The sequence below is a fragment of the Geospiza fortis genome, unplaced genomic scaffold (assembly GCF_000277835.1).
Source record: "Geospiza fortis unplaced genomic scaffold, GeoFor_1.0 scaffold171, whole genome shotgun sequence".
Lineage (NCBI taxonomy): Eukaryota > Metazoa > Chordata > Aves > Passeriformes > Thraupidae > Geospiza > Geospiza fortis.
The window spans coordinates 6,864,175-6,877,507 of record NW_005054313.1 but is presented as its reverse complement, the minus strand read 5'-3'; the positions used below and the strand labels follow the sequence as shown (position 1 = coordinate 6,877,507).

The 13,333-nt window shown below is 39.4% G+C and overlaps 1 protein-coding gene across 1 annotated transcript in view; it reads left to right on the top strand.

The window, feature by feature from the left end:
* The window catches only part of ALDH1A2 (aldehyde dehydrogenase 1 family member A2), a 52,281-nt gene extending 40,160 nt beyond the window's left edge, over positions 1-12,121 (top strand). Inside the window, exons 8-13 of the mRNA XM_005419671.2 lie at positions 2,237-2,339; positions 4,820-5,004; positions 5,736-5,900; positions 6,332-6,489; positions 7,262-7,336; positions 9,912-12,121. Of these exons, the coding sequence (XP_005419728.1) occupies positions 2,237-2,339; positions 4,820-5,004; positions 5,736-5,900; positions 6,332-6,489; positions 7,262-7,336; positions 9,912-9,984 (759 nt within the window). The 3' untranslated portion in view covers positions 9,985-12,121. The remainder of the gene's footprint in view (positions 1-2,236; positions 2,340-4,819; positions 5,005-5,735; positions 5,901-6,331; positions 6,490-7,261; positions 7,337-9,911) is intronic.
* The last annotated feature ends 1,212 nt before the right edge of the window (positions 12,122-13,333 follow it).

The window sequence follows — 13,333 nt, the reverse complement described above, 5'->3', positions numbered from 1 at the left end:
TCCATTATCTGTGGGGGAGTCCTCTCTTCCAGCCTTCCCTGTCCGGGCTGTGCTGCCTATGGGGAGCTGAGGGATGGAGCTGAGACGCCGCGGGAAGCGTGTCCTGAAAGGCAGCAGATTGCAACACTATCACTTATCCCTTTCATGCTGTCTTCCTCCATAAAGAGAGGGCCACTCACAAAGGGCTGCCTTTGTCACTAAATAACCACGGTGCTGGTGCCTGCGCTGAGACTTTTCTCAACTTGTGAGTGCACAGGGCACAATGGGAGCACAATGAACAAAAATGCTGAGCAGCATGAGCCCCACTATCCTGATGTCTACACTGATCTCTAACAGGAAAGACACAGTGAAGCCTTCTATTAAGTTTTTACTGGGAAACTTGACAACTTCCCTGTATTAAAAATACCTCCGACTACACTTTTCCAAATTAACACCACTGTCTCAAAGCCCTTTGGACTTGAATATTTACCCTGTACTATGCTTGGACTTGCATAATTGTCAATTACTTGTTTGCATGGAATGCTTTCAACGTCCTTACTTACATGTACAAAAGCATTTTGACATTAAAGTAAAAAGCAGGGAGATGAGGGCTGGACACATTGCTCTGGCTTTCTTGGTCTGTCCTGCTCTTTGTGAATTTTTGAGGGGAAATACCTGGTTGTTGTTCTTTGAGAGAGGGAGGTTCAAGGCAGTGAGGGTGTGAATGGCATTGGCTGGCACGGGCTATAAACACAGAACTCTGGTTTCCAGGGTACATTTTCAGCACAGTTTGAGAGGCTGGAATTTCCAGATGACGTGCTCGATGTATGTGGTGGGGATGGAAGGCAAAAAGGATCCTTTTTTTTCAGGTTCACTTCTGGCTGTCAGTCAAACATAGCAATAAAATCAGCTCCAATTAAGGGGATATGCAAGGAATTTCATGATAATGTCAACACTCCATTCCATCAATACAGGGGTAAAGAAAAAAAGCTTTTTCTTTTTTTTAAAAAAGAAAAAACCTCAGTCACACTCAACTGCGGTATCACCAGATAAACAGTTAATCACAAAGGTACATGAAGTGGTTCACAATTCCTTCATTATCCTGTGAGGTTTTTCCTTTGGTTTTTTTTTTTTTTTTTCCTTTGGGGGCCCTGGTTTCTGTTTCATTTGCTTTCTGATTACTCCAGTGCTGACATAACTTTCTCTAGCAGACTGCCTTCAATTCTCTAAGAGGTTCAGCTCCTCAGCCATTAACCCCTTGCTGCAGGGAATCTCACTCACATAACTTTAGAAATAGAAAACAGAAAGACCAGAGTACTACATGGAGAAAAAAAGCCCAGCTTTGGACTCACTCCCATCTCACTTCACCTCTAACTTTCTGTGTGACATTAAAACATGTCCCAGTTAAAATAAAGCACTTACCAAGGTTCTTAGGCTCCTCAATATTCAATAGGTATTTTTAGTCCTGTGTTTTACCACGTAGGAGCCTAAATCTACCTGTGATTTCTTCCTTAGCTGTAAAATGGTCACAGTTACGCTACAACTGTACAAAAGCTGATCTAGTTTGGATTTTTTGATCCAGGGAGAGGAGAATTTCCAAGGAGCACAGCTACCCCTCCAACTGTGCTGATGTGGAAGCATGTCAAATCTGTAGCTGTCAGATTGCTACTCCATTTAATCTATGCTCATGTTCATTGGTGAGATCTGTAATTTGTGGCTGCTCCAGCTGACCCCACAATCTACAAAGACATTTTGGAGGTGATTTTGACCTCCTCAACCCATATTAAGATTATCTGTAGTGCAGCTATGGGTCAGGTCTGGGACGGTGCTTTTGTAACTTCTTGCCTACTCAGTATTCTGCTCTGTGCTGTTAATCCTGCAGAGGAGGAAGATGACTCCATAAGAATTTGATGTATTAAGCCTTGTGAGCATGTCAGTGGCTTGGATGGAAGTAATTGTAGTCACATCCATTTCAAATTTCTAGTTCAGCCCCCCTAAAATGCCCTCAAAGAAAGCGCCAAGCTATTTTAGCATAGCTGCATAGGGGTGAATGGTACACAAACTTAGTGCTGTGCCTTATCCCCTCTCAATTTCTAGGAAAAAAAATAGGAAAGCTGTCCACTACTGATGAGAATATGCTTGGAACGAAGAACCTGCTGGATTATTTAAAGCTCTGCTCTACTGATAGCCAACCCTGGCTGTTAAAATGAACTGTATGACTACATTCCCTGTAAAATGTGTCTCCATTTCCTTTCAGGTTGGGAAGCTGATCCAAGAAGCAGCTGGAAGGAGTAATTTGAAGAGAGTTACACTGGAGCTGGGTGGGAAAAGCCCAAACATTATTTTCGCAGATGCTGATTGTAAGTCAGCACTTCCATATTTTTGCTAAAAACATGATTGCATGATGTCTTTTTCCTTTTTTTAAAAACTGTTTTTAGGGCACATCTTTCACATAAAGTGAAGTGAAGCAATACAGCTGTATCTAATGGCACTTTTCAATCTTACAGACGCGATCTAAGATGTGCTATCTTTTATGAAATACATCCAATACTTTTGGACCCACAGATTCATAGTCAACAAGAGAGCAGAAAAAAGGTTATAACCAAGCATATAGACATGTTGTTTTTCACAGTTAGTCCCACACACATTTGCCCTCTTATGCTCTGCAGCAAGGTGATTTAGTGCTTTAAATCTGGAAATTCTGTGATTTTTTTTGGTTCAAAGTAATTATAAAAAGGGACAACTTTTATGTACACTTGACTTGTTAATCTAGTCAGTGCAGTATTCCTTTGTTAAGTAGGTGTAAAGGGATATTATTCCATTTTTAAAATTTTCACTACTAAAGAATTGTGTATTGAAATATCCTCACTGACACTGTCTGCAGGGAGCTGAAAATTTTGGCAGATGTCTGATGTTGTGCAGCTGAGATTTCTGGCACCTGAGAAGGCACAGGACAGCTGTTTAGCTTAGGATATAAACACAAACTGGAAGTTTCTGCTTAAATGATCAGCACCGAAATAGTTACAATGTTGATATCTAAATTGTCAGCAGGAGGTTTTGAAGTTAACACCCCTTAAGATGAATGAGATGGTTCACACCTTGCTCTGAGCTCTTGTTTCAGGCTGGCTGCAGGCACACTGTACTCAATGCCCTTTCTGAGAACTTTGCAACCCCGGTAAATAGACACATAGAGGATTTGGTTGTCTCATTTAAAAGGGAGAAGTGAATAGTGAAGAATGATTTTGAATAGCAATTACAAGAGATGGTTACAATCCTGTATCCATTTTCAAAACATATCAATATCTGAAAAACTAGGGAAAGCTTGACAACTTCCAGTAGCTTTTCTACAAAGAAATGCTTTACCAAGTCAAGGACTGAAATTTCAGCCAATCATCCTGGTAAGCTAAAAAAGCTTTTGTCAGCTGGAGCCAGACATAGATATTCCAGCCTTCTACCCCAGAATCTCATCTCCACCTCCCACCAGATATCACTACATCTCAAACATCCTTCACCTGCTAACTCACATTTGAACACCTGAACATTTCCAGTAGAGTGACCTGTGCCTAGGGCAGGTCTGTGTTATGACCTTCCATGGGGAAAGGACAACTGCTCTCTGGTCTTCCCACAATTACAACTTCCAGTATTTGGCCTAAGATTTAAACTTCAAAGCTTTGATTATTTAAAAACAGCAACTGGCTCACCGTTCCAAAGGAGTTGTTTGTTCTGCTTGAGGAACACTGTGTGCCAAAAGTTAGCAGAAAGCATGATAAAGCTGTTGAAGGTTTAGTGCACCAAAAAAACAGAGAAGAATGGTTAGAGCCCCTCATGGTGAAAAACTGTTAACAATAGAGAAGAAACATTAGTTAATCACAGCTATCCACTGGTGCTTTCAATCTCCATGGAGCTGCCAGGGAAAATTTAACTGTGGTCCAAGGAACACCCCATATAATTTTTCTTAAGACCACACTGAGGGCATAAAAAGACATTTCTGTTAGAGTTGTCTAGAATGTGCTGAAACTAAAGCACTGTTGCTTTGTTTAGTCCATAAAAGATTATACTTTAAGCAATGTTCCAAAGTGCTACAACTGGTAACAGAGGTATTTCAGTGCTGTAGGGCATCACTGTTTAGGGATTAATTCATTATTCTTGTCTGGTCAGTTATTACACCCAAAGTAAGAATGTGGCCTTGAATGTCTGAATATGACCAGATCCTCTCTCCTGCTTGGACACAGTGTGTCAGTTGTACCTCCAAGGAAGTTAGAGTAGAAATCAAGGGTTTATTGTTCTTTAACAGACCTATAATTTTAAGGCCTTACCCAGTCATTTGCATGGGCCAAGAGGAAATTTCTATGTTGCAGAAAAAGCATCTGGCTTTTTGGGAAGGACAGGTCTTGCCATTATCAAAGTCAAATTTACCCATGTATTTGTTTTGCTGTAATTCTCCCATATGAAGTATTAATAACCCATTGCCAAGCTGGGATCACAGATTTTCTTCTCATATAGTGACCTAGTCAGATGTATTTATGTGGGGCACATCCTGCTTCTGATGTTCCCTTAAGGGTTTTACTTGGTGAAGGATATGTTGCTGGATATAAAACATTGGTGAAGTTGTTCTTGCGTACCTTACTCCTGTTGACTGCCAAGGCCCTGTCTTAGCTTTTCCAGTGGGAATCATCCTCACTTCTGACCTGACACAACTACTGGATTTCTTGATTTAGTTTTATTTAACCAAATGCTCCTATTGAAGTTTTGGGAATGTGGCACTGTGTAATACACACAGCACTGGTGCAAAGGCAGATTTGCCCATTTGTTCCAGTGCATATGCTGTCTTGTTTTTCAGTGGACTATGCTGTGGAACAAGCTCACCAAGGAGTCTTCTTCAATCAAGGCCAATGCTGCACTGCAGGCTCACGGATTTACGTGGAAGAATCGATTTACGAAGAGTTTGTCAGAAGAAGTGTAGAACGTGCAAAAAGGAGAGTTGTGGGGAGTCCTTTTGACCCAACTACAGAACAAGGTCCACAGGTAAAGGACTAGGGCATCTCTACAGCCCAGGAGATGCCTGAAGTATTTAAACTCCACTAAGGCAGAGGTCAGTCATACTGAGTGAACACTCAAGGTCCAGGGTAGCTGGCATGATACATGCTTTCAAGATTAAAATTCTAAAGGAGTAAATAAGCTGTGCAGCTCTGAGGTGTTTCTTGTTAAATAAAAAAATCTCAGTTTAAATATCAATGTTTGCCTTCCAGTTTTAAGAGCAAGATTTGGATCTTGAGCCCCCAAAATACAGCTGTAAACTGTGAGAAGCTCTTAAAAGTCTCTTTGAGCACTTAACTGTCAAGAATTGTCTACAACAGTAACTGTGCTTGGATATCCAGAAATTCTAAGCAGAAGATGAGCATAATCAGAAATAAGTCTTTAGAAAATGTTCCTGCCACTAATAACCAGCTGGGCTTATAACATTTTCAGGACATTAATCTGGGGCAAAAACTAACGATCTGGTTTTTTTGTGTTTGTAAAGTAGATTGTTTAGCAAGAGTGTGGGTTAAGCCACACACATAAGGTGTTTATTAAATCTTAAGAAGTCTGAGGTCACAGTCAGCACCTGCTTGCAGATCTCTGGTGTCTGCAGCTCAGAGAGCAGTGAATGGAAGCAGGAATAGATTCACTGGAAAATGACTTGTCTAAAAACACCTATTTGGACTTGGTTGTCGAGTACATGGTCTGCACATCAAACAGCTTTTTCTCTCTTTCAGATTGATAAAAAACAATACAACAAGATCTTGGAACTGATTCAAAGTGGCATCACTGAAGGAGCAAAACTTGAATGTGGGGGAAAGGGGCTGGGAAGAAAGGGATTCTTCATTGAACCTACAGTGTTTTCCAATGTAACAGATGACATGCGGATTGCCAAGGAGGAGGTATTCACATGTGTGGGCACGATCTTTGTAAAATGTCCTAAATATTACTTTTTTTCCTTTTGTTTAATTCCTAAGACAAAACCTTCAGAGTGAAAATCATGACCATATTAAAAAAATAATAAATCTTTTCAGAACTCCTTATGCACATAGCAAGTGACATCAGCTGGGTAAGGAAGCTCCATTTTTGTCACTGACTGTAAGGTCTCAGATATCAAAGAGGAGATGTAGGTAGAATGGACAAGTTCCCCTGAGGCACCTGCTTTGGAAAATCCATGCAGTTTTACAGATATTATCACTATTTATCACTAAATTTTGCTGTGGGAAATTTTAAAGAGTATAATAGAACAGAGAAGATAATTAAGAAAGCAGAATAAAACAAGAATAAAATGCCTCTGAGGGGGTAGTTTATTAATTTTTAATCTTTGTTGCAGATTTTTGGGCCTGTTCAAGAAATACTGAGATTTAAAACCATGGATGAAGTCATAGAGAGAGCCAACAATTCTGATTTTGGGCTGGTAGCTGCTGTCTTTACAAATGACATAAACAAGGCCCTGACAGTCTCTTCAGCAATGCAGGCTGGGACAGTCTGGTAAGCAGAAGTTATCCCACTCTTGAAAATAAAAGAGTTTGACTCACGGTCATGATTTCGCTTCACTTTTGCACCCTTTGTTAAGAATATTCATGCAGCCCATCCTAGTGGTGGATCACTGGCCAAGCCATGGACAGCAGTGGGGGGTTCTGTAGCTGCTCAGTGCTGGGGAATGCTGCTGGAGCTGGAGAGCACCTGCCTTCCCAGGAGCAGCCACTGCTGAGCAGCCTTACTGAGAACAAGCAGGGCAAACCATCCCCTCTGGGGAGCACAGGAAACCTGGCAGGGCTTACCAAAGGCACACAGGATTGTACTTTCTACAACATTAAGGAACTGAGGGGACACCTCCTCTCCAGTCTTTAGGAATGGGAATGCCAACTCCAGAGTTTAGTAGCTTGCAATTTAATATGTCAAACCTGAGTAAAGATCTGCAAGAAATTAGGGAGAAAAAGGGCAAACTCAAATCTAACAGCTCTTTGTTATAAACTGGCACTGAGGTTTGGCAGCAGATTAACAGTTCATTACTGAGGATGTGTCCAAGGGTATGGTGCTCTCCTCCTGCCTCCACAGGTCAAATCCAATTCTCCTTAGGAGTGAGAAGCAGATTGTTGTTTTTGTAGCATAAATCCCTCATTTCTTTTCCACATGAAACAAGTTTGTTATTACTAAGAGGTATAGAGTGTCCTTAGCTCCACAAGTTTCAGCCTCTCTCTGAGTTATCCAAAGGTCTTTCTGGCAGTGCAGCTGGACCTAATGCCTCTTCCTGTTACAGGATAAATTGCTACAATGCCTTAAATGCCCAAAGTCCTTTTGGAGGATTCAAAATGTCTGGCAATGGGAGAGAGATGTAAGTATTCCACTGCTGCTTTCTAAATTGTTTTCAACTCTACAACTTTATAAACATTAGTGAATGCTTCCATGCAAATTAAGATCCAGGAATATTCCAGCCTGAGAATCAGGGCGTAATATCAGGTGACCTTTAATCATCATTACTGGTTCTAAATGCAATTGATTTGCATTGTAAGACCACCTTTTAAATTTTTTTTTATTAACATTGCAAACTAATTTATTGGAATTATCTTCTCATCCTGAAAGAAACAGAAAATTTCTGAGTATTTTTCTGAACTTGTAACCTGTTTTCTGGAAAGTTTTTTTAGCCATATTAAGCATCACTGTTCAGAAAGACTCTGCTGCTGCTGATTGCTTGTTGACTGGTTTGGTGTACTTGTTTCAGAGTTGTTTTGACATGTATTGTGCCTATCTTGGTAGTTTTTCCTTTTCTTTCTTCAGTTTTCACTATATTTATTAATACAGGTGCATTTGAATTTTATAAAAAAGCTATCAGCTTGCAGGTTTTTAAACAATGAAATCAGGCAAAGAGAAGGAAACAAATGTGTTTACACCTCTTTGAAAAAATCCACTTGCCATTATAAAGCTTTCTGACATTCCATTTTGCACTAAGTGCCAAATATTTTGAAATGGAGCTCAAATATTGTCCCATGTACCTAATTTAAAGTCTTACCAGTTTCTCCTTCTCATTACAATCACAAGGAAGTTTAGCAATTGCATCAGCCCCAGATTGGTTACATACCAGGGATTCAATTAATTTCTGTGCAGGAGGTATGTGTACCAGATATGTCTCACCTAAGTTTTCAAAATAGCTTATGGCTAATGGCAAACTCAGCAGTAAAACTAAAGTAAGGTCAAACTCTTTAAAACTTTAAATATGTTGAAGTATACAACTTGATCTATAAAATAAGCTTTATGAAGTCTGAAGTATTTTCCCTCGTTAGGGAGTACTTTGAATAACACATTCATACTATTCACATTCATGAGTTATGAGGTGATCTCACACTGGCATAAATATGTCAGGTCATCTAACTCTTATCATTGTGAAAATATTCTAAAACTACTAAGCTTGATAGAGCTCATGAGTAACCTGACACCCAGGGGTGACCCCACTGACTCCAGGGAGGTTCAACTGCAAGCAAAATATTCACATATCAATGTTGCAGAGCTCTTGAAAAGGGGGAAACCCAGGCAGCACCCCAGCTCTCACGGAAAAATCTGTGGTAATTACACACTTGATTCCCACTACAGCTTTGAAAGTTTTCATCATAAACAATAAATGTTTGGAATGGCAATAATCTCCATCTCACAAAGATGCCTGAAAACCTACCTATGAGTAATTATTCTACTCCTTTCAGAACCTCTTTGATCAGATATCACCTTCTAATTCACCTCCTCCACCCTGCATTAATACCTGCATACTTTTTATTAAAATGCCAGTTTCCTACATTCTTGTTTTTAAGGCACACATTTTACAGCATAAATAATGTTGAGTTGGGCAGTTACAGAAAACAAAAGTGTCTACACATAAGTGTGTCATTGCTAAGGTGACACTATATTACAGGCAGATCATAACGGGGCCACTGTGCTGCCTGTGCCAGCACTGCATTATCTGGGACTTGTTCTGGTTCTGGTGCTGCATTTCAATTCACAGGTTATCATCACACATGGGCAAAACATCAACACCAAGTCGAGAACTGTTATGCTCATTTTACACTCCTGAAAAAGGTAGCAGGGTATCTGCATCCTGGTAGAGTACACAACACAGGGATTTCTGATTGCATTAAGACTACTTACAATATTCTTGTATCCTTGAAGAGGTCTAGAAGACATGAAGTTTGGGTTTTTTCTCATTTGTGTTTCTTTAAACCTTCTTACCTGGGAGATGTAAAATTTAAATCCTGTAATAAAAATGGGGTGGTTCACCCCAGATAGCCACATGTGGCCATTTTATATTAGAGCTCCCCAAAATTCTGGCCTTTGTCCAAATGTCTTCAAAGGAAGGAAGTGCCATTCCACTTCAGAACTCTCCTTTAATGTCATAGGAATTGTTATTGTATGGATAGCTCTGAGACATAGCACTGCACACCTGCATTCTGGAAAACAAGTGCAAGCAGGAGAACAGCTTGGACTTGTAAATCTCTTATCTTTTTTTCTCCTGGACTGAGGGAATGAAGAGAATATGTAATATTTATTCTTAGAAAGCATTTTGTTCCCCCTCCCTCACACCTACACAATCAAGGGACAGCACCATGCAGATCTGACTCATGGGCTCCTTCCTCCTCACAGACACAGCCTTTGTTCTCACTCTGACACCAAAGTGCAATCTCAGCAGACTCAGAGTGGCCATGGAATAGGATGGTTTTGCTGCCTGTATTGGGCTGTGGAGACAACCGAGCCCTTTAACCGAGCACACACTGACTCTTCTGACCTGAATGTCTGACATAACCCATCTTCCTATTCAGCAAGTGTAGCTTTTCAACTTTTGAAAAATTTTTGCCTTAGCATTCATCACAGATTTTTTCTTGATAAACAATACCTGGTATAAACTGATGCTGCAATTTCTTCTTCAGGGGTGAATGTGGATTGAGAGAATATTCTGAAGTTAAAACTGTGACAATAAAGATCCCTCAGAAGAACTCCTAAAATTACAGAGGACCGTGTTGTGCAGAAGAGCACATGATGCCAACCTTCTCTATTCCTTATGGAGACCAGCACTCAGGAATAAAAAGTGTTACACAATATATATTTAAGAAATTAAGTTGCAACATACATACTGGGCACATAACTGAGTACGTAATGCAAACCAACTTTGCATGTTTTCATAAAACTCTCCTGAGAATCGTTACATCTTTATAAAACAGATCTTAATGAGATAAAATTGCTACTGGGCATCATTTAATAATGGTTCCAGCTATAAAACTGTTAAATGCAAATGCATGCACACACACACATTTATCTCTTCCTTAAATAAACAAAATAAGTCTTACTGCTTTCAGGTTGCCTTCTCAAACAGACCTACCTTGTACTGACATTGTAGTTTCAATCAGGGCTCTACAACCCAGATTTTACCCAGAACACTAGCAATGAACAACACAAACAAGTGTCATTGATGTTCTTAAAAAATAAAAGAACTCTGAATGGTAATGGCCTCAAACCTGGTATAGTGGCAACTTTCCAATTAGCACGCCCACAGAAAGAGGTCAGACTGGAAAAGGAATCAATCTGCTGCATGGCCAATGAAAGCCAAAAACTTATCAGTGAGATTTGGCTTTCATGGCTCACAGCAATTTGGATTTCAAAGCTTATTTTCGTAATTACTTTATGTCTTGCTATAAGCAAAAAGTCCTCCTTCACTTACAGGAACTTGAAGGGATTTACCTGCCTGCCAAAAGAGCAAGGCCAGACAGGGTGGGTGGGTGTTAACGAGAACAGGAACAGATTCCAAGGCTTCACAGAATATTTTAGCTTTCACTGCTTGTCTAGTTTTGTTGTTGTTGTTGTTGTTACTGTTGTTGCTTTCACCTTTTTTCTTTTTTAAACAAATATATGCACGCACAGGCTCCATTTATTTGTCTGCTATTAAACTGCCTGTGATTACACTGGGAATCATTAAGTACTTGTTACAGCTTTTACTAAATGATGTCTTGCCATCCTCACCATGCCTGTGCAGCTCAGGTGATGCTACTGCCTGGTACTGAGCTTTCATTTATTTGGGTTTTTTGGATCCAGGACAAAAAGATAAGGAAGTTCTTTCAGAACTGAGGTATTTACAGCCTGCCTACAGAATCTCTTCAAATCTATCACTGATAAACTAAACACTATCTCTGTCTTTTTTTCAGCTGCAGAACTCATCAATTCCCCAGATTCTTTTAGAGAGGTTTCATTTATGTTTTAACTTAGGATTAAGAAAATCTCTTTTAGAAGTACAGTAAATAATCCACAGAGTGTAGCTACAGGATCTGAGGTGTAAGGACAGAATTACAGCCTCAGGTGTAAGTTTTCCTATGGTATGAACTGTTCAAACTCCAGCCCTGATCAGAAACTAACTTCTGCATGTTCTTAACTTCCTTTAGTCTCTGAGGAATCCCTCTTAGATTTGAAGTTGTATGTGTCCTTCAACATACTGCTGGATCAGGACAAGAGTCTCCAGCACTTTGTAGTGTGGTGGCCCTCAGTATTTTGTAACTCATGTCAAACTGTGTATGTGTTTTTGAGCAATGTGTCTACATGTCGTTATTGAGAGCTGATAGTACATTCACAGACATGGAGACAAATCAAAGTATTCCTGAGTTGTTAAATTCAAATGCCATATACTTCTACTGTAGCGTATGTCAGAGTGAAGAAAAACAAAATACAGCAAGTAAGAGATTAGTTATCTTTTAAACTGCAATATAAAAATGTGAAAAAGGAGATTTTACTTCTTTTCTCCTATTTGCTTAAAAAAGAAACTTCCTGTGCTTACAGCATTTACACCATGTACTCTTTTGTATTCTTTTCATGTATTTTGTATGTCTGTGCTTTATTCCCAATACATTCAGGTAAATAATATAGAGTTGCCATTTTTTTTCAACCCTGTCACTGCAGCTCCATTTGATGTACATGGATTTGTGAAATCCTTTTTTAGATGTACCATCTGCATGGATCCAACAAAACATTTTTCCAGTCCCTGCAGCTTTTTGTTACAGTTTTTAATCATGTATATAGTTATATGTTATTAAAAAAGTAAAAGGATATTTTCTATGAAGTTTTTTCCATTAAAAAGGTTTAGAGAAAGACTTTAGACTGTGAGACTCCTTTATTGTTGACAGAGCTATAAAAATATTAAAAAAAATATTTTCTTAGCAAAAGATCTGCTCTCACAGTAGCTTTATTTTCATTTGCAAAAGTGAATGAAGTAAAAGGCCAATTACATTTTCTGGAATATTATTGCAGCTGTATGAAAACACTTGTGAATTGCAGATCTAGGTCATAGTCAAAGTTCATCTTCACCCTTATGGTCATAAAGTTTAGCTATTGGGGCAGGTCTGAAGTCATCAAAACCAGTGGGGCACCCTTGCAAACTGCTGCATCCCAGCTTGACTTTTGGATAATGTTTTAAAAAATCATGATGCATTTTCTTTCTCTCGTAGATGTTTCACAGAGATTAATAAATTATCACTCAAAGATTTTATGGAGAGATAGTCAACTTTGATTTCAAAATGCTAAAATGGGACAAGGACAGACTGAATTCACATAGCCAGGTACTATATAGCTCTCCTTCAAGCAATCCCTTTATTCCAGGTTACTTTCATTGCCAGGAACTGCATTCCTTTTTGAAATGGTGCCTATTTAGGTAAAGTAACTACTCAGTTAATACTGCCAAGCTACTTCATTGTATGGCAAGCAATGGTCACACCTCAGTGTCACAAAATAATACCAGTTGGTTTAATCAACACTGGAGAGGCAATCACAATGAAGTAACTTGACTAGAACAGATGGGATAAAAGAGAATAAAACTCAATAATAGGAAGGAAATTGCATTCTTAGGAAGGAGCACTGTTCCTGAAAGTCTGGAATATCAGGTCTATATTAAGCAGAGTATTATTTCTATTTAACAAGTGGCATGGACACCTCTGTCGTAGGACTTTGGGTGGACAATTAGCACTTTCCATACTCCCCATCTCTCTGACCCACTTGCCACCTGTCTCAGCACTCCAAGCAGTCATACGGGCACAAGTAATAGAGACCTTTTCTGAAAACAAAACAAAGGAAGGAAGGCTGTTCTGGAACCCACTGAATACAAGTGTGTTCTAGTGAAATGAGGAAAGTTCCAGCCAGTGAAAGTGAATGTACCAATATAAGTGTACAAGCGTAGTAAAGAGAGAGTTTGGAACTAATTGTGCATTTCTTCTAGAAAAGGATGTGAAGAAAGGCAAAAAGTTTCAGTTCTGTGGCCTTCAGACAAAGCAGTGGGTATTGATACTACTTGGATAGCATTCACAGATTTATTTGT